We start from the raw sequence: 21941 nt of genomic DNA, 5'->3' as shown, positions 1-21941 counted from the left end.
CCTGGGTGACAGAGCAAGACTCTGTCTCAAAAAAAAAAAAAAAAAAAAGTTGCATTTCCATTGTACTAAATGGTAGCTAGTGAACAAAATAGCCAATGCCACCCCTTAAGGGATAATGTTCAGTGTTTTCCAGTGTTCTGAAGAATACTTCTCCCATCAAAGACTAATCTCTTGAGAGGATCGTTGACAAAAGGTTTCCTCATAATGGTAATAGGTGTCATTTTTTGAGCACTTTGTGCATTGTATATCCATTTTGTCTTTTAATTAAAGTTTCCTTAGCCAAAATCATTTGGGAAACATTGATATATTAAGGTTCTGAGAAGTCTTACAATATATACGTTTGTGTAAAATTGTTTAATCCAGCATTTTACATACCTGCTTTGGGGATGATACTCGTGTAGATTCCTGTGGAATTAGTATTCCATGAAGCTCATTCAAAGAATAGGCATCTTCCCAGGAAAAACTTCGGTAACCTGAACTTTTATGTGTACATTCCTCTCAAGAGTTTTAGTGATCAGCATGCCAGTAACAACATCCTTGTCCTAGTACCATGGAGCTGAAAGTTCATATTTATGTAGACATTGGACGAAGTTGTCTGGCTGGAGTACAAGATTGCCTGAGACTGTGAACCTGAAAGTTAAAATAGCTGGATACAGTTCTAGTTTCACTGCTAACTCATTTTTCTCGAGCTTTGCTAACTGCTGGTTTTGTAAATAGGTCCAACAAATGTCCGTTGGTCATTTCTTGATGAATTGCAAATAGGCATAAAGAGTTTGGAGAAAAAAGAGTTGTTAATCACTCACCAGTAAAAATTCATGTTGACTTGTCCAGGAACCTCTCTGGAAGCTGTGACTGGTGGCCAGTAGCCTGGAGGACAGGGAGTCTTGCAGGCACACAACATGATTGTAGTGGAAAGAGTATATGTAGACTGTTTTATAAACCTGGAGTTCAATTCCGAGATGACTTCCCTCTTCTGATCCTTAGCTTCCTTAGCTCTAAAGTAGGGATAATTTTTAGAGCATATAGTGTGGTGCTGTTTAAGTGTGACTGTAAAATGCCCAGCACAGTAGTGCAATGTAAGTGCTCAAACGTGCTGTTGATTTTTTTCTTTCAAAAGGGAATCAGCTGTCATGTTTATGCCTTCTGAGTGATGTAGCAGCATCAGCAGTGATGATGAACACTAGATAATTTTGATCACTGAGTTGGTCTCACCTAGTGGCATCAGAAATTTGCACTCATTAAGCCCAAGACCTTGGGCATTCACTGGTGACCAAATACACCCTATTTTCCTACCCCTGGAAGGTAGCTCTCAGTGGAGTGAGGAGAGTAATCTGGGAGTTGTGGAAGAGCAGCTGCTGGACATGTTTTGTGACACCAGTGTCAGCCCCTCAGGAAAACATTTGTTTACACACCAAACTTGCACAGAGCACTCACTAATGGTTACTGCTTAACCATCTCACTGCTGGGCAGTTGGGATCCACACAAATATATGGTTTCAGCCTTAGAGGATCTTAGAGTCCAATAGAGGGAAAGAGACATATGACCAGTAAGTGACCTAAGGAGCCACAGATGCTCTGAAAACCTGAAAGTTAAAATAGCTGCATGGAAGTATTAGAGGGAGTAGTTGTGATGGGGAGAGCACTCCAAGGGCAAAGTACTCAGATGTTTCTGAGACAGTCAGAAAAGCCTTTAGAGAGAAGGTGTTGACTTGAGTCTTCTGGGCATAACATTTAATTGATAATGGCTTTATTAAATCAAATACAGTGCAAAGATATGCATAACCATTTTCATGGGTCAGTTTATGCATGCTCTATTTCTGCACTGAGTGCCCTTATGAAACAGTGTACCGAATTGTTCGAATTGTTCATCAGTAACTGAAGGTCCCAAAGGGGTTGTAAAGCCTGTAGTCGCCTTGCATCAGATAATAGGCTCTGCAGCCTGGTGATGGGGGTAGGAGTTTCCTTTTTGTACCTGGATTATTTCCTAAACCTGAGGGTGGACTTGGAGTATCCAAATAGGACGTGAAAGAATTTCCTAGGGTTACTTTTGGCTCCCTGTCTAGGAAGAATCCTGGCTATTTTGATGAAGATTTTCTACTTCTACTTGGAGACTACTTGTATCTAGGGAATGGGAGGAATAGTCTGAATGTGAGAGTTACGGTTTTTTGCCTTGAGGCCTGACGGAGGTCTGACTGAAGCCCCCAGAGCTACCTGGAATATAGAAGTCTTACTAAGGCCAGAGACTCTGATTAGCTGTTCCTTTCTCTCCACTACCCCCAGAAGATGCAGGGAAGGCCTCTCTTCCTCTTCAGCACTTGAGAATAATAGATAGCATCTAAACTCCTGAAACTGGCTGACCTATTTGTTAGGGAGCTATGTGGTCAAAATTATGTTGAAATGAGAGCCAATATCAGTGTGCTGTGAGGAGTCCAAACCACAATTATTATTGTGGCTCTTAGTTTTGGTGATTAATAATAAACCAACTCCTTATGCCATGGAAGAGATAAAGATGCCTCACAAACCACAAACTAGCTTGTTTGTTTATTTATTTACTGAGACAGAGGCTGTCACCCAGGCTGGAGTGTAGTGGCATAATCTCGGCTCACTGCAACCTCCACCTCCCAGGTTCAAGCGATTCTCTTGCCTCAGCATCCTGAGTAGCTGGAATTTCAGGCACACACCACCATGCCCAGCTAAATTTTGTATTTTTGGTAGAGATGGAGTTTCACCATGTTGGCCAGGCTGGTCTCGAACTCCTGACCTCAAGTGATCCACCCACCTCGGCCTCCCAAAGTGCTGGGATTACATGTGTGAGCCACCACACCTGGCCACAAACTAGTTTATTTCTGATATTGCTGGGGCAATCCAGTCATTTTGTGAAGTCTGTGATGCTTAAAATAGAATTGCTGACAGCTGGGGTGGGTCTGAGTTCATCACCACTACAACTGAGCTGTTGCAGCTGTATGTCAGCAGACCTAGGTTTAGCTGACTCATCCTGGCTATTGGGATGAGCTGGGGTGCTGCTGCTTGTTGGAGAGAGCAGTCCTGATGGTTCTGCAGTATTGTTTTTCCGATTTATGTAGACTAAAAGGATTGTAGGATTGGGGAGAGAATAATGGAGACTTTTTTTCCTAAAGAGCTTGAGTTTGAAGGGTACTGAAAAGAGGAAAAGGAAAAAGGAAATCAGAGTATGGGGGAAGTAGCTGAGCTCTGAACCAGGTCCTTTATGGGAAAAAGAGCATATGGCTTTGAGGGGGTCTTTAGTCAGGTAGTTTCCCGAGCTGGCTGCCCGAACAGTTTGCCGTTTGGAGCTGCCTTGAGATGAACAGATGAAAATGAAATCCTATGCAGTAGGATGTTCATATGATGGATGCTGTAATCTAAAGAAGGGACCATACAGAGTGAGAAGTTAAAAATGAGCTTGATGATATGTATTGGTAGATGAATATCTAAATACTAAATTGTAACTGAGAACTCTAGGTGTAGGGATATGTGGTTATGCTGAGAAATTTGAAGTCTTGAGGTTTGTGTTAGAAACAGTTCATGGCCAGGTGCGGTGGCTTATGCCTGTAATCCCAGCACTTTGGGAGGCATAGGCTGGTGGATCACGAGGTTATGAGATCGAGACCATCCTGGCTAACAGGGAGAAACCCCATCTCTACTAAAAATACAAAAAATTAGCTGGGCGTGGTGGTGGGTGCCTGTAGTCCCAGCTACTCAGGAGGCTGAGGCAGGAGAATGGTGTGAACCTGGGAGGCAGAGCTTGCAGTGAGCTGAGATCGTGCTACTGCACTCCAGCCTGGGCGACAGAGTGAGACTCTCTCAAACAACAACAACAACAACAACAACAACAACAAAAACTGTTCTTATCGGCTGGGCGTGGTGGATCACCTGAGGTCAGGAGTTCGAGACCAGCCTGACCAACCTGGTGAAACTCCGTCTCTACTAAAAATACAAAAATTAGCTGGGCATGGTGGCGGGCTCCTGTCATCCCAGCTACTCAGGAGGCTGAGACAGGAAAATCACTTGAACCCAGGAGGTGGAGGTTGCAGTGTGCTGAAATTGTGCCATTGCACTCCAGCCTAGGTGACAAGAGCAAGGCTCCATCAAAAAAAACACAAAAAACAAAAAACAAACTATTCATATTAAAACTATGTTTTCAGGCTGGGCGTGGTGGCTCATGCCTGTAACCCTAGCACTTTGGGAGGCCGAGGCAGGCGGATCACCTGAGGTTGGGAGTTTGAGCCCAGCCTGATCAACATGGAGAAACCCTGTCTCTACTGAAAATACAAAAAAATTAGCCAGGCGCGGTGGCGCATGCCTGTAATCTCAGCTACTTGAGAGGCTGAGGCATGAGAATCGCTTGAACCCGGGAGGCGGAGGTTGTGGTGAGCAGAGATCATGCCATTGCACTCCAGCCTGGGCAACAAGAGTAAAACTCTGTCTCAAAAAAAAAAGAAAACCAGCTATGTTTTCTCCTTGCTGCTGGGGGGAAAACAAATACGTTTTCTCCCTGCTGCAAGGAGGGAAAACAGAAACAAAAACTTGTGTTTTCTCTTATCCTATAATTAAATTAGATACAACAAAAATATTTTCCTGAGAGAAGGGCTGGTTCTGTCGCCCAGGCTGGAGTGCAGTGGCTTCATCACAACTCACTGCAACCTCAAACTCCAGGGCCTAAACGATCTTCCCGCCTTAGCCACCACACCTAGCTAATTTTAAAAAGGTTTTCATAGAGACAGGGTGTCACTATGCTGCCCAGGCTGGTCTTGAACTCCTGGCCTCAAGTGGTCCTCCAGCCTTGGCCTTCCAAAGTGCTGAGATTATATAGGCATGAGCCACCATGCCTGGCCAAAAACGCTTTTTTTTTTTTTTTTTTGAGACAGAGTTTCACTGTCCAGGCTGGAGTGCAATGGCGTGATCTCAGTTCACTGCAACCTCTGCCTCCTGGATTCAGGCAATTCTCCTGCCTCAGCCTTCTAAGAAGCTGGGATTATAGGCACCTGCCACCAAACCCAGCTAATTTTTTGTATTTTTTTTTTTTTTTTTTTTTTTTTTTAGTAGAAATGGGGTTTCACCATGTTGGCCAGGCTGGTCTCAAACTCCTGACCTCAGGTGATCCACCCGCCTCGGCGTCCCAAAGTGCCGGGATTACAGGCGTGAGCCACCGTGCCTGGCCAAAAATGCATTTTATATTTAATTTTAACTAAGAGGTTCTGGTCAATTGTCAATGAAATTTTCTTTTTAGGAAATGATGTTATCATATAACATTCTGATTAAAGAAGTAACCCATAGTAGAGGGCAGACACAGTGGCTCACACCTATAATCCTAGCACTTTGGGAGACTGAGGTGGGTGGATTGCGTGGGCCCCTAAGTTCAAGATCAGCCTGGGCAACACGGCAAAACCCTGTCTCTACAAAAAATACAAAAATTAGCTGGGCATGGTGGCGCATGCTTGTACTCCATGTACTACTGTACTCTAGCCTGGGTGACAGAGTGAGACCCTGTCTCAAAAAAAAAAAAAAAAAAGGCGACGAAAAGACCCATATTGCGTGTCTTGTTTTTCCTAGCCCTTGACCTAATCTTATCCCTATTAATGACCTTTAGTTTTAAGTAGGATGAAACTTTATTTTTTATATGGAGCTATAATAATTTTACTCTTTATTGATAAAAATTTCAAACTGGGCCAGCCATGGTGGCTCATGCCTGTAATCCCAGCACTTTGGGAGGCTGAGGCGGGCGGATCACTTGAGGTCAGGAGTTTGAGACCAGCCTGGCCAACATGGTGAAACCCTGTCTCTACTAAAAATACAAAAACTAACCAGGCTTTGGGGCAGGTGCCTGTAATCCCAGCTACTCGGGAGACCGAGGCAGGAGAATTGCTTGAACCCGGGAGGCAGAGGTTACAGTGAGCCAAGATTGCACCACTACACTCCAGCCTGAGTGACAGAGCAAGACTCTATCTAAAAAAAAAAGAAAGAAACATAAAAATAGTCAAACTGGTTTGGTAACATATCTTTTATACAGTTTAGCCAGAAAACTTTCAGTTCTTTGAACAGCTATCTAATATTTCAGTTCAGTATACTCTTAACCATTTAAAGTTAATCTCTATAGAATCAAACTTTTCAGAGCAATAGCAAGAAATAAGTAAGGAAAAGGCCAGGGATGGACTGAAGTTTCTGAAAACTTGGCGCTGAGACGGGCAGATCACCTGATGTTGAGACCATCCTGACCAACATGGAGAAACCCCATCTCTACTAAAAATACAAAATTAGCCAGGCATAGTGGTGCATACCTGTCATCGCAGCTACTTGGGAGGCTGAGACAGGAGAATCGCTTGAACCTGGGAGGCAGAGGTTGCGGTGAGCTGAGATTGTGCCATCACACTCCAACCTGGGCAACAAGAGTGAAACTCCGTCTCAAAAAAAAAAAAAAAAAGAGTAAGGTATAGTAGGGCAGAATTATTGGAAGTGTAGGTATTAATAGGTGTCATGCAAAAAATGGGGTCTATGGAAATAATTTTAGAAATGCTGAGTTAAACAACATTGAACAGATGTTTTTTTTTTTTTGAGACGGAGTCTCGCTCTGTCGCCCAGGCTGGAGTGCAGTGGCCAGATCTCAGCTCACTGCAAGCTCCGCCTCCTGGGTTCACGCCATTCTCCTGCCTCAGCCTCCCGAGTAGCTGGGACTACAGGCGCCCACCACCTCGCCCAGCTAGTTTTTTGTATTTTTTTTAGTAGAAACGGGGTTTCACTGTGTTAGCCAGGATGGTCTTGATCTCCTGACCTCGTGATCCGCCCGTCTCGGCCTCCCAAAGTGCTGGGATTACAGGCTTGATCCACCGCACCCGGCCAGATTTTTTTTTTTTTTTTTTTTTTTTTTTTTTGAGGTGGAGTTTTGCTCTTGTGCCCAGGCTGGAGTGCAATGGTGTGATCTTGGCCCACCACAGTGTCTACTTTCTGGGTTCAAGCAATTCTCCTGCCTCAGCCTCCCAAGTAACTGGGATTACAGGCATGCACCACCATGCCTGACTGATTTTGTATTTTTGTAGATACAGGGTTTCACCCTGCTGGTCAGGCTGGTCTCGAACTCCTGACCTCAGGTGATCCACCCACCTTGGCCTCCCAAAGTACTGGGATTACAGGTGTGAGCCACTGCACCTGGCTGAACAGATTTCTATAGAATTTCTTAGAGCCTTTAATTAAGTACACTAATGGGTGCCATGAAACGCCAAGAAGGAGAAGATAATCTACAGCTTTTCCCCAACACTGCTTATCTGGCAGACCAACCTTAGGGACCCATGTTCCACAGAACACACTTTGAGAAACCTTGAAAAGGAATATTACTGATTTCACTACTAACTGTTGATATTATTAATGTTAAATTCTTTTAGATTTCTTAAAGGCTGATGTTAAAGTCACTATATGATATAAATTATTATATTTATAGCACTCAGCACTGTGTTTGGTTTTTGTCTTTATTCCTAAAAAGATTTTGCCTTTGGAGATAAGCAGTTATATGAAAAAGAAGATAAGAATTTAGAAGATAATGTAATTTAGCCAAAAGTAGTCCTCAGGAGAGCTTCCATAGGAATACGTGCTTTAGAGAGAAACTAAAGAAAAACGATTTTTGTATTTTCTCTCATATGTGCGGAACAAACGTTCCATCATTGTGAGCTATGTGGTAACTAAAATCTTCAAGCCAAAGATCATGGACTGGGTGGGGCCCGTGGCATAGATCTGGTCTGCAGATAGTTTTATTTAGCCTGTGTAGTGACTTTTAACATTTGAATTAGTTCCTATTTTAGAATCTTGAAGTTTCACTTAAAAATCTGAATTTCTAGCCACTCTTGAAAAATGGAAAAAGTCTGACAATACATAGGCAAGTGGTAACTACTTACTGGAGCTGAGAAGTAGTTTACTCCAGTGTGTTACTGCCTGCGTACTAACCCAAACATGGCTTCACATTTGTGCTACCTGTCTGACCCTATGGCCATTTGAGTTTGTGTGACCCCCTACCGTAAGGACATGGCATGGCCCAAGAGCTGGAGCTTCCCAAAGGATACTGTAGCCCCTCTTTTTATATTTTTATTTTTATTTTGAGACAGGATCTCACTCTAATCACCCAGGATGGAGTGCAGTGGTGCAATCTTGGCTCACTGCAACCTCTGCCTCCCAGGTTCAAGTGGTTCTCCTGCCTCAGCTTCCTGAGTAGCTGGGATTACCAGTGCCTGCCACCACACCCGGCCAATTTTTGTATTTTTAATAGAGACGGGGTTTCACCATGTTGGCCAGGCTGTTGTCGAACTCCTGACTTCAAATGATCCGCCCAGCTCCGTCTCCCAAAGTGCCGGGATTACAGAAATGAGCCACTGCACCTGGCCAGCAAACTCTTTTTAGAGTCACCTTTACAAGCAAATGTGGTCAGGCTGCTCCAGGAAGAAGTGCTGGAATCATGTTAGGATAATTTAAGGGAATCTTTACTGTTTCTGGGGGACATCCTTATACTTGTCCTTAGGATGCTGAGGCTTTTACTGCCCCTAAAGCGCCTACTTGACAACATACTGGAAGAGTTGTTTCACTCACACACCTTCTTTGTCACACACACTCACAGAGTTAGCCCTGTACAGTTGTTCCTAAGTTTGCATAAGGGATTGGTTCTAGGACCCCCCCTCAGATACCAAAATCCACAGATGCTCAAGTCCCTTATGTAAAATAGCGTAACCTATGTGCATCCTCCCATACACTTTGAATTGTCTCTAGATTACTTATAATACCTAATACAACGTAAATGCTATATAAATAGTCGTTCTACTGTAGTTTTAAAATTTGTATTATTGTTACTGTTATTTTTGTTTTAAAACATATTCTAGGCCGGACATAGTGGCTCACACCTGTAATCCCAGCACTTTGGGAGGCCGAGGCAGGTAGAGCACCTGAGATCAAGAGTTTGAGACCAGCCTGGCCAACATGATGAAACCCCATCTCTACTAAAAAAAAAAAAAAAAAAAAAAAAATTCACCCAGGTGTGGTGACACGCCCTAGCAACTCAGGAGGCTGAGGCAGGGGAATTTCTTGAACCTGTGAGGTGGAGGTTTCAGTGGGCTGAGATTGTGCCACTGCACTCCAGACTGGGCGACAGAACAAGACTCCATCTCAAAAAAAAAAAAAAAAAGTTTTCTATTTGAGATTGGCTGACCCTCGTTGCAGACTCAGAACCCTCAGATATGGAGGACCAGTTTTGTATAGAGAGAAGAAATTTATATTGAATTAGGAAAGAATTATAATTTCATCTATTCTCAAAAATAATTATTAAACAAAGATAATTAAAAAGTGGTTATTTTATTTATACTCTCCACAAAATATTTGAATTAGCTTATAAAGTATAACAATGAAGTATATATATACATATATATATACACACACACATACACACACACACACACACACACACAAAATCAGGACCAGAAAATATATCCAAACAAAGAGTAAGTCCAGAAGGATAGAACACGGATATCAGGACCTGAGGTCTGGAGAAACAGGCCTGATGTGAGAATGGGCTTAGATTTCAGAGAGAAACCAGAGTGTGAGTGTAACTTTTCATACAGATAGTACCACAATATTATTATTTGCTTAGTAGATAGAGTGTGTCGATATTGTTCTATGTTGATTAATTCTGCAGAGGTGACAGCTCTGAGCAACTATTTTCTGGTGGCAGCTGGGAAATGTAGGTTTTGTGAATAGGGTTAATCAGCACTGTGTCTTGAGCCCTCTTCCTGTATTTTTACCTTATCTACAATGCCAAGAATAAAGGAATGGGTTGTGTGCAATGTGATGAAGTGAGGTCGGGGGTTGGGGAGTGGGCAGAAAAGGCAGTAGGCAATAATGAAAGCTCTCAGCAGGAAGGTTTGAGATCTTTTGCAGAGTTCTTTTGAGCAGTGGTAACCTACAGCTATTGATAAAAGGCTGTATTTCCTGTCTCCGTTAATTGAGCATGAAAGCAGACCACTGGATACTACACAAGAATAGTTTTCATTTTTTAAATAAAGTTATCTGTGATCGAATGCAGTTAACATAAAGTGATTGGAATTACCTTACCAGGTCCCTAAACTGCCTTAACTGCTTTATTAGGAATGAGATCAGAAGAGAGATTATGTGTAGAAAAAGATACATCTGTGTGTGTGTGTGTGTGTGTGTGTATGTGTGTATTTAAGGGAATCTTTACTGTTTGTTCTCACAGTGTCAGGAAACTATTGTATATTAAATGAAAAAATTAGTAATAGACAATAGGTCCTCATGAAGGCATTTAAAAGTAATGCTTTATGGTATTAGTGAATCTGCCTTTGTAGTAAATGTCAAGGGAATGATAATTTAGTCAAACAGACCAAAGTTTACATGGAAAGAACTGCATTTTTTTTCATGCAATAAAGATGGAGCAAATGTCTGAATGTGAACGGTATTGTAAACAGGTCCAAATTTTCAGGGTCTAGGGAAGAAATGGAGATTTTGTGTCTTCTGGCTAAGTGGTGAGGCCAACAGTGTCATAAAAGGCAAAAAGTGGCTGGGCTCAGTGGCTCGCTCCAGTAATCCCAGCCCTTTGGGAGGCCGAGGTGGGCAGATCTCTTGAGGTCAGGAGTTTGAGACCACCCTGGCCAACATGGCAAAACCCTTTCTCTTCTAAAAATACAAAATTACCCAGGTGTGGTGGCGGGCGCCCATAATTCCAACTACTCAGGAGGCTGAGTCACGAGAATCACTTGAACCCAGGAGACAGAGGTTGCAGTGAGCCGAGATCATGCCACTGCACTCCAGCCTGGGCAATAAGGCAACACTCTTGTCTCAAATAATAATAATAAAGGCAAAAAGTTAGGTGAGGGTGAATTTTTTTAGCAATCTTAAAGAATGTGTAGACTGGCCAGGCACGGTGGCTCATGCCTGTAATCCTAACACTTTGGGAGGCCAAAGCGGGTAGATCCCCTGAGGTCAAGAGTTTGAGACCAGCTAGCCAACATGGTGAAACCTTATCTCTACTAAAAATACAAAAATTAGCTGGGTGTGGTCGCGGTCACCTGTAATCCCAGCTACTTGGGAGGCCAAGGCAGGAGAATTCTCTTGAACCCGGGGGTTGGAGGTTGCATGAGCCAAGATGGTGCCACTTTACTCCAGCCTGGGCAAAAAGGAGAAACTCCATCTCCAAAAAAAAAAAAAAAGGTAGACTATTTCTAACTGAGCAATTCCAGTTTTAAAGTTAATTCAAAATTTTTGAAAGTATAACTGCCACAGGTGCTACCTTTCAAGTGGGAGTACTCCTGGGTATAAGCCAAGCCACATATGAAATTATCCCATATGTTTCCTTGCATTGAGCGTTGATGTCTGAGCAAGGGGGAAAATGAACAATTCCATTAATACTAAGGAAATAAAAAGCCAACTTTTTTGTTTTCTATCTTAGTCATTGGTGGAGGGGAGGGGGAATGGCATGTTCCTTGAGGACAGATACCAGGTTCCCTTTCTGCACCCAGTCCGCTTCTCAGAGCATATTGGCTACTTGCCTAACTGGTTGGTTTTGAGGCAGTGCAGAATTTGCCTTCTCATGCAGGAGGATGTTTTTGTGTTTTTGTTTTGTTTTAAGCTATTCTTTGATAACATGTTTTAAGGTTTCATGTATAAAATCATATACATAAAGGCTCATGTTTTAGGGTTAAAATTCTAATGAAATACCTTATTTTTTACTCTGTGATAAAATAGTACAAACTATGGGCACTAAGTCAGAGTCCCAGTTAAGAAAAATGACCAAATAGAAATATGCCATAAAGATTTCTTTTTCTACTTTAAACAAAATTTACTTAAACTTTGAGGCTTGCTTTTATTTAACCAGCCTCGTTTGTCAAAATCAGATAAATCCGAAAGAGATAACTCTCTCTCTCTTTTTTTTTTTTTTCCGGAGGCAGTCTCGCTCTGTCACCCAGGCTGCAGTGCAGTGGCGCGATCTCGGCTCACTGCAACCTCTACCTGCTGGGTTCAAGTGATTCTCATGCCTCAGCCTCCTGAGTAGCTGGGACTATAGATGTGAGCCACTACACCCAGCTAGTTTTTGTATTTTCAGTAGAGGCAGGGTTTCACCATGTTGGCCAGGCTGATCTCGAACTCCTGACCTTAAGGAATCCGCCTGCCTCGGCCTCCCAAAGTGCTGGGATTACAGATGTGAGCCACCGTGCCTGGCCAGAGAGTACTCTCTTTGTGCTATATTGTTATCTGTGGTAATTCTATGCTAACTTGCTGCGTGTTAATCTGTATTAAATCATATTGCTTAAAGATATGTTCGAATTTTGGAAGGTGATGAGAATTAAAAAGTCAGACATGGATAATTTTTAGAAAATACTCCTGATGTACTTTAGATGAACTCTTAAAACAAAGTGGTGTATTGTGACACATAGTAAACAGTCTCTATCGTGTGTTAAAATGAATCTGATTCAAAATGCAGACTCTGTCTCTAAAAGCCTGCCTTACAATAAAAAAAAAAAAAAACACAGGCAGAGGTGGTTTCCAGTGGTTTCATGGTATATGTCATATGTCTAGAGTGCTGAGTACAGTACCTGTAAGTAGATTCCCCAAGAGTTCTATTGAAAGGTACTTAATGCGGATTACATTAACTAATTAACTGGATTTTGTTTGGGTCATGTTCATTGTGAAATGCACAAATCAGTGGGTTTGTCTTTAGTCATCTTATTCTCATTTGGGGTTGCTGGAAATGAAGTAAGGACCAAGTAAACGACTTTTTTTCAGGTGCAAATTCGACCATGGAACCTAAGTGACAGTGACTTTGTAATGGATGGTTCTCAGCCTTTGGACCCCAGAAAAACTATCTTTGTTGGGGGAGTTCCACGACCCCTTCGAGCTGGTGAGTGGAAATAGTAACACCACAACAACAAAACCAACAACAACAAAATCCCCAATGCCTTTAGTCTTAAATATTTTCTAGGTTTCCAGTGAGCTATACATAGTCTCCAAAAAGAAGGCTGTCGTCGTTTTCACTGAGCTTTTTCAGGATTAAAGGTTTTCTCCCAAAATGCTCTATTTTGTTATGGTGCAAAAGTGAATTTCATTAAACAGTTATGTTGAAAAAATGAATTTTATTTAGTGCTTTCCTATTTAATCCCTTATGTAAAAAATAACAACACATTTGGCAGTGTGCATTCTTATGCCAGTCAGCATTGTTATGTATGACAGAAATCTGTCTTTTTTAAAGCTTCCCTGTTGTTTTTTTTTTAAGTTACTTTCCAATGATGAAATAATTGTGCTGCTTGATTTGAGCAGAATCATAATTGACTGGAGAGTTTGAAGTGTTTTTGAACTGATGGCTTCAATACATATTTAAATCCAGAGACAAATCCAATCAGCTGTGCATCAGCCTCCTAATAACCAGTATTAATGCCAGTGGAGTATAACAAAATTATTTCTAAGATCTAAGTTTTTGAAGCACTTAGAATAATTAAGTTTATTTTTTTAAAGTAAAACAAAAAATGTTACTGTTGCCACTGTAGTTGTGAAAGTACATTTCTTTTGTGTTATTTATATGCACATAGACTTAGTTCTACCTAAAAATTAAAACAAAAAGCAGAGATCATTAAAATCATGTTGTGAAACAGAATTATAAAATGTAACCTAACGTTATTTAGCTGTATGACTTTCGTGACTTCTTAATTCTGAAAGTTCCTCAACATTTCTGACATATTTATCCAAATCCCATCTCCAGCCTATACCTAAAAGATAGCTTTAAACCTATATAAAGACATTAATAATTTCATTTTGAAGGACTTTTAAACATATTTTTTCTGACTGGGTCTTGTTTTCTTCATTCCAATGGAAAACTATCAAACGAAAGGTAGAAAGCAAAGCAGCAGAGATGATTCCCTTTTATCTGCAGTCGGAGAAGAAAGTCTAAGAAGGCTCATTCAAATGTGAAAAGCATTATGAGATGGGGGCAAATGCGGACCTTTGTTTGTAAACAGTTTGTGCTTTTAAAAAAAAATGATGGGGGTGTTGTGGAATATTTCTGAATTTTTCTAACTAGTGTTATATTTAGGAGAGGAGAGGGACAGAAATCCTTTTTCTTATTTTACAAATGGACAATCATAGCTAGTAATGTAGCTTTTCCTTTTGCAACTAACTACAAGCACAAATTAGTTTTTTTGTTTGTTTGTTTGTTTGAGACGGAGTCTCACTCTGTCGCCCAGACTGGAGTGCAGTGGCGCCATCTCGGCTCACTGCAACCTCCGCCTCCCGGGTTCAAGGGTTTCTCCAACTTCAGTCTCCCAAGTAGTTGGGACTAGAGGTGTGTGCCACCACGCCTGGCTAATTTTTGTATTTCTAGTAGAGACAAGGTTCTGCCACGTTGGTCAGGCTGGTCTCGATCTCCTGACCTCATGTGATCCGCCCACCTCAGCCTCCTAAAGTGGCTGGGATTACAAGCGTGAGCCACCACGTCCGGCCACAAATGAGTTTTTATGTTCTAGCCCCTTTCCTTTTTTTTCCTAGATAGGAATCTGAAAAAATATTCTGAAAAAGTCCTATAGTTACAAAAAATAACAGAACTGGCTGTAACTTCTTATGTCTATCTTAAGGCACAGACATAGAAGTTTAAACTTCAATTTGTATAATTCACTCTTTATTCTTCCTGTTTTAATGATTTGGAAGGATAGGTAAGGGCCTATATATCATTTTTCTTCTGTAAATCCTGTGAAGATCCCTTTTCCACACTTGCTGTATGATCACACCAACACTGCAAGAAGTGAACCCCTGAACCTGAAATTATATTCTTTAATATTTGTTGTCTGCAAGATGCCACAAATTCTAGGATTAGACAAGAATTATATTTAGTTGTCTAGTAAGAAATGGGATTTTGTGTTCCCTGACTAGATACTATACTATACCTTTCATAATTTGAAGTTCCTTTTTTTTTTTTTTTGAGATGAGTCTCACTCTGCCACCCTGGCTGGAGTGCAGTGGCACAATCTCGGCTCACTGCAACCTCCACCTCCTGGGTTTGGGCGATTCTCCTGCCTCAGCCTCAGGAGTAGTTAGGACTACAGGCGTCTGCCATCGTGCCCGGCTGTTTTGTATTTTTGGTAGAGACAGTGTTTCACCATATTGGCCAGGCTGCTCTCAAACTCCTGACCTCGTGATCCACCCGCCTCGGCCTCCCAAAGTGCTCGGATTATAGGTGTGAGCCACCGTGCCCGGAAGAAGTTCTCTTTTTTCAACTACGCTAAAATGTTTTGTTTTAAAATGTTTTGTTTTTATAGTTATGTGGATAGTAATCTAAAATCACTTCTATTATTGATAGTGTTCCCCCATGCCAACACTTCCCTTAAGCGTAGCTAGTTTCTAGGTGGCAAAGTAATCTATATTATTGTCTTAGAATTTTACCATTCATCCCAAGACTTCTAGCTTAGAGGGCCATGTTATCAAGACAAAAAGTTAACATCTGCAACTTTTATCTATAATCATAGGAACTGGGTTTCTTTGAAACACACTGAGCTTTGGGAACTGATGTATACCTTGGAATAGAAGATGATTTTTAAAGGAATTCATTGTGATTTTGCTAGACAAGCTGAAATTGAATACAGTATAGTTCACTTGAACGATAAACATTTATTGAGCATCTACTGTATTACTGGCACTAAGAAAGTATGTGTCATGTAAAACTGAATATCCTACTATCATGTTAAAGAGGTCATCATATACAGAGTCAAAAAATGTCAGAAGAAAATAAATGTACTTACAGAATGTGAACTCAGAATTAATTGGAGACCAGATTGTATTCTTCAACACGATTCTCAAATTTGGTTTTGAAATACTTTAGAGCATTTTTTATTATTTCCAAGGAATATTCTAGTTATGGAATTTTGGAAAGTCTAAAACTATTTTAAGCATTTTATGCAGAGTGATCCTGGACTAGATATGGGCGTCCCTACTCAACAGGTGAGATTTTAGATGTCCAGGTGGATTTTTACCTTATTAAGGGCCAAAAAGTATCCCTTAATATGTCACAATGACTAAAATGTTATCACTGAAGTGTTATTCCTTTGGATCTTGTGAGTTGGTTTTTTTTTTTTTATCTTTGATATTTCCTCATTGTAACACAAGGACCAATATCACTGATAGTTATTCTGAATACAGGCCTTATCCTTTTAAACAGAAATACACAAACACCTCTAAAATAAAAAGGCAACCTGTTTTAAGCAATATTGTCCTGAGTTTCTCGTTCTTTGATAAACCTTCCTTTTAAGAACTCAGGTTGGACCAGCCTGGGCGACATGGTGAAACCCTGTCTCTACAATAAATACAAAAATTAGCCAGGCATGGTGGCACATGCCCGTAGCCCAGTCTCCTGAGGCAGGAGAATCGCTTGAGCCCAGGGAGCTCGGGGCTGCAGTGAGCTGATATTGCATCAGTGCATTCCAGCCTGGGTGACAGTAAGACCTTATCTCAAAAAAAGAAAAAAAAATAGGTTGGAAAAAATCACAGTCCTGGAAAGGAAAACAAAAGAAAAGCTGAAAATGGGAAAATATCAGTGGAAAATTTAGATGAGCTTACTCATTGCCTGATTGTGGGTTTCTCTATGTCAAATAATCCACATTCTTACTGTCTCTTCCTTTCATCACTTCCATTGGTGACAATAGCAAGCCAAGGATGGTTTGCCTGAAGTCTCCTGGTGTTTATCAGATCTTGTCTTCTTTCTACTCCCCATCTCACCCTACCCTCACATTAGGAAAGCCTGTAAGTGGACTCACCGTGCCACCATGTGGCTAAAGCTCACATATTCTTCAGAGTCAGTACAGGGAAATGGGCAATTTGATTCTTCTCCTGCTGCCACCTGGAAGTACAACATGTTGCCACTATGCTTCATCCACGTAATATGAACAACATGTCTTCCTGAATCTCCATACAGAAATAGCCCAGTTGCATATCCCTATGGCATTAGGACCTCTCCAGAATACATACCTCTTCACTCTGACAGAAAATAAGTGCCAGGCTTGGGGGTTATGATACCACCAGGAACAAGTAGATAGTGAGGTATGTGGTCTCTGTACTCTTCCCCAGTTGATTAACATGAGTATTTCTCTGATCCCAAATTTCTTGGTTTTGGCATCTGATTGGAAGACTGCCTCAGTGACCAAGCTTTTGGATCCATTCATTCCCAACCTTGATCAGGCTGGAAAAACTTTCAGTCTTTCTCATTAGAAGCATATGAACTGTTCTTTACTTCATGACTTCCTTAGGCCCTGCAAAACAGATCGATCTCGAGAGAGTGCTCATCTGAGTCCCCACAGCCTACTGTTTGCTCGTTCATCTTTCAGTCCTATCTTTCCTAACAATTGCTCTGATAATTCTTTCCTTTCTTTTTCTCCCCTACTAATATTCTGTGATGAATCCTGAAATTTCTTTCTGTCTTTCCTTACCTGCCCTGACTGTTGTGAGGATGGTTTTTCTGTGGGAGGCAAAAATTTCTGAAGTAAATATTCAGAGATATATGGCGTATATCTAGAGAACATATATCCTGAATTTTTCTAAGATCATTTATTTTAGACATTTGGTATAAACATTTCATAGTTCACATGTATTAGAAACCATATCCTGATTTGTGATTTAGGAAACAGGAGTATTATAACCCTATCCTTTATTGTTGTTTTATGAAGTGGTTGCAGGCAGAAACCATCCTGTATCAAGTTTTTCAACAGTAGAAGCTTTTTCACCATGTCCTAAGTTTAGTATGGGTTGTCCTGGATAAACTCCAGATTTGGCATACTGACTTGATTAACTGTATTACCTTTAGGGATAAGGATTTTCTAATGTTAGTATGTGTTTGTGTCCTCCCTCTGCACCAAAAGCAAACCCTCATCCATAGCTGATGTCAAACTTTGCCGTATCAGTGGTAAGCTGTGTGATGTTAGCCTACAGCCAAAATAACACTGCGATGAATTGATACTTACAGAGCAGAAACCAGGCCAACTTAAATGTTAAGCAGAGATTCACAGGGTGGGAGTGGGGCAAGAACCCTGGACAAAACTAAACATTTGAATACTACTCTGTCCTTAGCAGTGTGCCCAGAGCTCTCATGGATGTTTAATTCTCACAGTAACCCTGTGAGATTATAAGTGGTAGACTGTGCTTTAGAGATGATGAAGCAGAGTTCAGATAGAGTAATTGGTCTTTCTCAGGTCGAAAGAAAGATGCTTTATTAAGCTGAGATCTGAGGTGTTGTCTCAGTAACAGTAGTAACAGTCAACTTGGTACCAGTGCACTCTGTCTGATTTAGTTCATTGTTCATACCATCTATTTGAAAATATTCTTAACTTCTCGACATATCTGATGCAGAGCAGAAGCTTATGAGCACATTTCTTCCCCTTGAAGTATGTGAATTGCCCTTGACAATTGTGGTAAACCTAGGAAGCCCTCGTCAAGTTTAATCTTCCCGCTTTCAGAAGTCGAGACCTCTTTGATACCTTAAGGTGCCCTGTGCCTCTTGCCTATCTGTTTTGTCCTTATTTCCAAAGAGAAGAAATACGGATTCTAGATTCACAGTTTAGAATCTGTAAAGACGAATGTGTTATTTTCCTCTGGAATCCTCATTTCCACTCTATCTCATTTGGCTGTCCAGTATCTCAGGCTAACATGTTGCCTTAGCTGGCTTTGAAATATATTATAATTAAATGATATAAATAGGGCCGTGAGGTGAAGCAGGACTGGGAGGATTCATCATGGGTTTCCTCTCTGGTGAACTAAAGACCCTTTCACATCTTTGTAAAGAATCAGGAGCAGGCCAAGAGCGGTGGCTCATGCTTGTAATCCCAGCACTTTGGGAGGCCAAGGCAGATGGATTACCTGATGTCAGGAGTTCAAGACCAGCCTGGCCAATATGGCAAAACCCCATCTCTACTAAAAATATAAAAATTAGTCAGGCATGGTGACTGCACACCTATAATCCCAGCTACTTGGGAGGCTGAAGCAGGAGAATCACTTGAACCCAGGAGGTGGAGGTTGCAGTGAGCCGAGATTGTGTCACTGCACTCCAGCCTGGGCCACAGAGCAAGATTCCATCACCAAAAAAAAAAAAAAAAAAAAAAAAAGAATCAGGAGCAAATCCAAGGAACCATAATTGAAGCTTATATTCAACTCCAGAGATATAGTCATCACAATCCAAAGGAATTCATGGGGATGCTATGTGCTCCACATTGCTGCAGTATTCTAGTTTGCCCCTCCAGTCTGCGGCACAGTGACTCTCATCACAAGAGCCAGCATGTGGATTAGACTCATTGTGTTGCTGCTACCATGGAAGTTGTTCATGAGACAATTTAAGTTGTCTTAGGATCACAGAGCATCTTGTCCAAAGTACAGTATACCCTTGAACCATAGCTATTAGACCTGCCATCTTCCCACCATGACCAGACAGACCCATGAGCACTGTCTGGATGGGAAAGAAAATAAAAAATGGTTTGGAAAGTCTTGACTTCCTCATGGACTGTATACCTGTTTTCACCTCTATGTGAACGCTGGATTCCTTCACCTCTATGCCCTGCTCTGGTACCCTTATCTTCCTCAGGTGAAATGTTAAGAACATGCTCCTGGGAGCTACTTTGTCTTTGCCCTCTGCAGAGGATGGTTTCAAATGAGGACTAGAAATTCTGTTTAGTACTTAAATGAGTTCAGCCTGCAGGAAGTATGCTGAATGAAGACTTACCGGTTGAGCAGAAGACCAAATACAAACAGCAGCTGTTTGACTACTGTTTACTTCTCTTCAAGGGTGGTCATAGTATTAGACTTTCTGTAGTTAAAATACAGATGAGGGTAGAGAGAGAGATGGGAAATTTTCATATTCTTCTCCCAAAAACCTCTTTTTAAGTCACCTTGGTTTCTTCTAGCTTCTCAGCAAATTGCCCTTCACTTAAGTGAGACCTGATTGACTCAAATGTCTGCAGACTTTTTGATGGCCAAAAAAGCAACTACATATAAGTTCATAAATGGAAATTATTTATTTATAATTAGTTTTCATAAGAGCATAAGCAGATGAGGGTTTCTGCTTCCTATCAAAAGTACTTAACTGCCAGCAACATCAGTCATGATCTAATCCTTGGAACGTGCAGATGATTTCAAACAGATAGATTCACAAAATAATGGAATGTTTGTGCTTCTCTGGCATCAGAAGATCCTGAAGATTTTTTGGAGAACACTGTGGTGTAGAAAAATCTGTGGTTACAGTAACTCTTCTGCTTAGCTGGAGTTTCAAGCTTACCACTCATGTGCCTTCTTTCTAAATCAGACACTTTGTTGAGTCCTTCCTATGGTGGAAGACAAGTGCCATTCAATTCCTTGCCAGCATTCTTTTCCTGGCCATTCACCAGGCTTGGAGATTGTTACTTCTCTTATTTCACTACAGAGGAAGCCTTGTCTTTTGAAAATTAGTATTTAAGTTATAGGGTCCTGAGGTTACTTATTTCACTAAACCCATTCAACCAATAAGGGAAATGCATTAATGACTGCAATTAACAATTAATTCTGCCTTCAGTTTCTTCGTCTCTGTTACTGCAGTAATAGCCATATGAGGAGATCCTCAAGCCGTCAGAGGTTGTTGGGATGAAGTATAAGGACCTCTGATATTCAGGGTATACGCACAATTCCTGTTACGTTGTTTGAATGAATGTGATTCCTGGATCCTGCCCCAAGACTGCAGTAAGCATCTACTTGGCTTTAACAGACTATGCTCCCTTGGCTGATATGGCTTAGTAATTCTGACCATAGTGGTGTAATTGAGATAACTTTCTGCTGCTCTGTCTTTAATGGCGCTTACTCTTAGGCTTAGTTCTTACTAGCTTATTTTCTCACCTTCTGAAAATCACTTGTTGGTTATGGGTTGTCCTTCCTATTAAAAATAGGCAGTTAGAAAATAGTCACCAATAGGCAATCTGGTATGTAAAGAACTTTTGGAGAAGTGTAAAGATAGCCTCTCTGATGTAGCAACACAGTTTTACTTACTGCCTCAGCAGTTTCGTAGTACAGAAACCAGTAGTGCTTGGCTTTCCTTTTGTTCATAGACATGTAGTGGAGTTCTTCTACTGTTCAGCCCTTCACCCTTTGTACATTCTGCAGAACTCTTCTCCTAGAAGAGAAGAGTTGTGCTGCTCTCCATCTCTCCAGATACTGATTGCTGTGGAGCTCTACTATGTGATGATCTTTGCACATTGGCTGTGGCCCAGGTCATTGTCTGTCTTCCCTGTCTTCTCCTTTCCAAATACCATATATAGGTGTTGAAACAGGTTCTTGGGTCACTTCCCAGGGGTAGTGCTGAGTCTTTTGGACTTATACTATGTGAGTAGCCTAAAAGGAATGGTCATACCTGGAGAAGGTGCTGTCCACTATCAAGTAAACAATTGCCTTCAGACAATCTGGTATGCAGGTAAGTGCTACATGTTTTTCTAATGGTACCTTTATTGTTTTGTAACTATACCAATATAAAGGCATATTTAGGCCAGGCATGGTGACTCACGCCTGTAATCCCAGCACTTTGGGAGGCCAAGACTGGCGGATCACTTGAGGTCAGGAGTTCAAGACCATCCTGGCCAACATGGTGAAACCCCATCTCTACTAAAAATACAAAAAATTAGCCAAGTGTGGTGGCACATGCCTGTAATCCCAGCTACTCGGGAGGCTGAGGCAGGAGAATCACTTGAACTGGGGAGGTTGTAGTGAGCCAAGATCACACCACTGCACTCCAGCCTGGGTGACAGAGCGAGACTCTGTCTCAGTAAACAAACAAACAAAGGCATATTTAGAAGAAATGTGACAAGGAGTACAGGCCACACCTCTGGATCTATAGCAAGGTACAGCATGGGTATGTTTTTACTATTTGTGTAGCACCTTAGTGCTCTGTGGTAGGTTGTAAGT

At 41.3% G+C, this 21941-nt stretch overlaps 1 protein-coding gene across 9 annotated transcripts in view; it reads left to right on the top strand.

Annotated features, from left to right (window-relative positions):
- CPEB3 (cytoplasmic polyadenylation element binding protein 3) overlaps positions 1–21941 on the top strand; it is a 246909-nt gene that overhangs the window by 189033 nt on the left and 35935 nt on the right. For 8 of the 9 annotated variants that reach the window (XM_007963551.3, XM_007963553.3, XM_007963550.3 and 5 more), the window contains one exon: positions 12783–12897. The exons of the other annotated variant lie outside the window; for it this stretch is intronic. In XM_007963551.3, the coding sequence (XP_007961742.1) occupies positions 12783–12897 (115 nt within the window). The remainder of the gene's footprint in view (positions 1–12782; positions 12898–21941) is intronic. 9 annotated transcript variants of the gene reach the window in all.

Source organism: Chlorocebus sabaeus, chromosome 9 (assembly GCF_047675955.1).
Source record: "Chlorocebus sabaeus isolate Y175 chromosome 9, mChlSab1.0.hap1, whole genome shotgun sequence".
Lineage (NCBI taxonomy): Eukaryota > Metazoa > Chordata > Mammalia > Primates > Cercopithecidae > Chlorocebus > Chlorocebus sabaeus.
Note: the sequence above shows the minus strand (reverse complement) of the source record. Positions and strands in the feature narration are given on the sequence as shown.